This window comes from Dasypus novemcinctus, chromosome 7 (assembly GCF_030445035.2).
Source record: "Dasypus novemcinctus isolate mDasNov1 chromosome 7, mDasNov1.1.hap2, whole genome shotgun sequence".
In the NCBI taxonomy this organism is placed as follows: domain Eukaryota; kingdom Metazoa; phylum Chordata; class Mammalia; order Cingulata; family Dasypodidae; genus Dasypus; species Dasypus novemcinctus.
In genome coordinates this window covers 1,912,040-1,915,413 of record NC_080679.1, presented here as the reverse complement: position 1 = coordinate 1,915,413, position 3,374 = coordinate 1,912,040, and the positions used below count along the sequence as shown (strand labels likewise).

The following is a 3,374-nucleotide window of genomic DNA, read 5'->3' as shown; positions in this document are numbered from 1 at the left end:
TCTTGTTGCACAGGATCGCCCCCTACACTTGTACTAAAATGTACGTCTCAGACTAGCTGTAGGAATTTCTCGTCCGCACAGCCTGAGAAGCGCTGACCTGCTGGTAACCACGGCCCCAGCAGGAAGAGCCTTCTAGAAATGAGGAACTGTCAGCAGTGAGCGGCTCTCTTGCATTTGCCACGAGCGACTCACGCTGCTTTCAGTGACAGCAAAGGGAAAAGAAGTTGCCCAAGTGGAAACTGTGAGGAACCCGGAAGAGGCTTTGCAGGGGAGGGACAGCAGCCCCTGACCCGGCCAGGCCACGTCGTGCTGGACGCCCCAAGCCTGAGCTGTCAATCACCTCGGGCAGGGACTTGGGTGGGAGTCACGTGGGGCTCTTGGGTGGGAGTCACGTGGGCCTGGTGTCGCGCCCGAGGCTCTCCCAGGCTGTCTTAAAGGAGGAAGCTCTGAGTTGTGTTCCGGGTCCTGTGGGGGACCCCCGCCCGCCCAGGGCCTCTCGGGGAACTGGCGCAGGTAGAGGCGCCGGGCGAACTGCAGCTCGGGCGTGGCCAGGCTGCGGCAGGTGCGCTCGGTGGCCGCGTCCAGGCCGGGCCGCAGCTCGTAGCCCACGATGGGTGCCAGGCCGTGGCTCAGCGGCGCCAGCTCGGGGTCGCGCACGGCGCCGGGCACCGCGGCATTCCCGTGCGGGAGGCAGGTGCGCGCCAGCTGTGCCCGCCGCCGCCGCAGCGCCGCCACCTCCCGCCGCAGGCGCGCGGGGCCCAGGGCGCGCAGCCGGGCCCACAGGGTGCGATTGAAATGCGCGTGCAGCGCCCCGTCCAGCGCGTTCCAGGCGCGCGCCCTGCGCTCCGTGTCCGGCGCCAGCGGCTCCCGCGCCCAGGCGGCGCGCTGGTTGGCGGGGAAGGCCACCACGTCGTCCAGCTCCCAGCACAGCGCGTCCCGCAGCAGCACCAGGGACTCGTCCAGGTGCTCGGCGATCAGCACCAGGTCGAAGCGCGCGGCCACGGCCTGCACCACCCGGGCCACGTGCCGGCGCGTGGGCGGCGCGTCGGGGTCGAAGCCCAGGTCGAAGGCCATGAGGTTGCGGGCGTAGTGGCTGCCGGGCTGCAGGGGGCTGTAGAAGGTGCCCGTGTGCTCCAGGAAGTGGTCCACGCTCCAGGCGCGCGCGAAGGGCGCCACCAGCTTGTAGTAGGAGAAGGCGGACTCCAGGAGGCGGGCGGGGTCGCGCAGGATGGTGAAGTAAAAGGTGTCCCTGGGCATGACGCGCTGCACCTGCGGGGGGAGGGCCGGAGGGGCTCGCCGGGGCAGCAGCTTCCGGAAACGGCCCCTGGGCCCTGGGGGAGCACCTGGCACTCATTCCGGAAGGACCCAGGTAGGCGATGAGGCCACGCGGAGGGCCCGGCCAGCTGTTCCCGGAGCCTGTCCAGGAGAGGCCACCCCACTGGCCCTTCAGGAGGGGAACAGCCACCCCACGACGCTATCCAGCCAGCAGGCCCCCAGGCACCCCCTTTTCCATTGGTGGGCCCCCAGCTCCTGGACAAGGGAAGCTCTCCATGGAGCGGCCTTTCCAGATTTGTCCATGGGGCAGTCCAGAGTCCCCAGAGGGCCACGGCAGAGGGCGGTGGGCTGAGAGGGCGTGGAGCTGTGGCGTGTGCCGGCGGCACGTTGGGGTGCCAGGTCCCCCCCTCGGGCCTGGACTCACCTCCACGGGCTGGAACCTCAGGTGCTGGCACATGATGTCGAACTGCCCGCTCAGGCCCCCGGAGAAGCCCTCGACGCTGCTGGCCTCGAAGTAGCGGGGGTAGGAGAAGTGGGGGGCCTGGTCGGCCGGCAGCGCGAAGGAGAGCCCGTGCTTCTCGCCGAAGCGGAAGAGCATGTTGGCGACGGTGCTGCTGGCGGCCTTGTGGATCTTCAGGAAGAAGACGTGCGTCCTGGGCCTGCAGCCCCGGGCAGGGGTGAGGGGCGGGGGGCCGGGCGGGCCCGGGGCTGGAGTCAGGGCCCCTGGGCTGCTGGGGCTGTGGCCGAGCCGTGACCTGGCTCCCGCCCTGGGCTCCTCGGCCTCCCCGCGTGGCCTTCGTGGCTGCGTCGTGGCCCTGCCCAGCAGAGTGACCGGCAGCTGGCCCGGCGCGCGGCCCGGGCTCCCTCCCAACAAGGCCGTGCCCTGGACGCTGGCCCGCCTGGGTGTGCTCGGTCTGGCTCCCCCACCACTTGAGAGGCGCACTGCAGGTGGAGGCTCCGGCCCGGGAGGGGCCTGGGTGTCCAGGGTGCCAGCAGGGTCTTCGTGGTCACTGCCCTCTGGGAAGTGGGCATGTCCCGGCCGGGATGGGGCCGGGCCCAGCTGCCCCCCTGCCGTGGGCGTGCGCCCCTCCCAGAGGTGCTGGTGATGGCCCAGGAGCCCCGAGACGTGGTCAGGAGCCTCGCCCCTGCGCAGAAGCCGGCCCCCTTGGGGGTTAGTGCCCAGGCTGGCTGAGGGGCCCCCCGGTGTCCGGGGCGGCCGTGGAGGGCTCTGTGCTGGCTGGAGGACGAGGCGCCCGTTGTCCTGTTTGCGGCTAGTCCAGGGCAGGGAGAAGCAGAGTTAGTTCTAGAAGGAAGTTCTGGGCCCCCCTGCAGGACACCCCTCCCCTCCCCACCTCCCCCTCCCTGCATGGCCCCCCCCTCCAGCTGAGGGGAAGGACATGCTGCGCTGGAGGACAGGCCTCCTGGCGCCATCCAGGACGTCACTGACCTAAGGACAAAACTCAGATGCCTGCGTGGGGGCTGTGTTTGTGGTGATCGCACGTCCCTGAAAGTCTCAAAAGCTGCAGGTCTTGGTACTTCAGCTAGAGAACTTTGGTGAAAGATTTGCAGCTAGTTTTGAACAGGACAGTAGGAAATGTGATTCAAGAGAGACTCAAAAGTGTTTCTGCAGAGGGGCTTGTCCTCCTGCCCCTTCTGGATCTTTCAGATGCCCTGAGCACAAGCCTGAGGCAAGTACACAGAAAACATGTCCTGGTGAAACTAGTTAGACAGAGACAAGGACACAGTCCTCAGGCATCGAAGCAAAAACTCCCAGGCACTTGGGAAGGAAAGAAAATCAGGCAGGCTTCAGACTTATTATAACAGTAGAAAAGCAAGACAAGAGAGGAGTGACATTATTCAAGAAACTGAATGAAAAAGAATGAGCCCAGAATGTATGTACAGACAGTGGGCAAGGCAATGGAGAAAGAGGGCATTAACCACGCAAGAACTTGAGATGGCAAGGGATAAGACTGAACAAAGGGGCTGGCGATGGCTGCGCAAACTACCAAAAGGATGGGTGTTGAGCCCTGAATGTAATTAACTGGAGATACAAGACTGTAACAAGTGTGGGTACAAAGTTGCAAGTCTAGGAAGTAAGT

At 65.8% G+C, this 3,374-nt stretch overlaps 1 protein-coding gene across 1 annotated transcript; it reads right to left on the bottom strand.

The window, feature by feature from the left end:
- Positions 1–282: 282 nt before the first annotated feature.
- Positions 283–2,139, bottom strand: LOC111758740 (galactose-3-O-sulfotransferase 2-like). The gene is made up of 2 exons (XM_058301285.2): positions 1,700–2,139; positions 283–1,269 (listed from the first exon to the last, which is right to left on the bottom strand). The coding sequence occupies exons 1-2, from the start codon at positions 1,871–1,873 to the stop codon at positions 337–339; spliced, it is 1,107 nt and encodes a 368-aa protein (XP_058157268.1). The 5' UTR covers positions 1,874–2,139; the 3' UTR covers positions 283–336.
- Between the last annotated feature and the right edge of the window lie 1,235 nt (positions 2,140–3,374).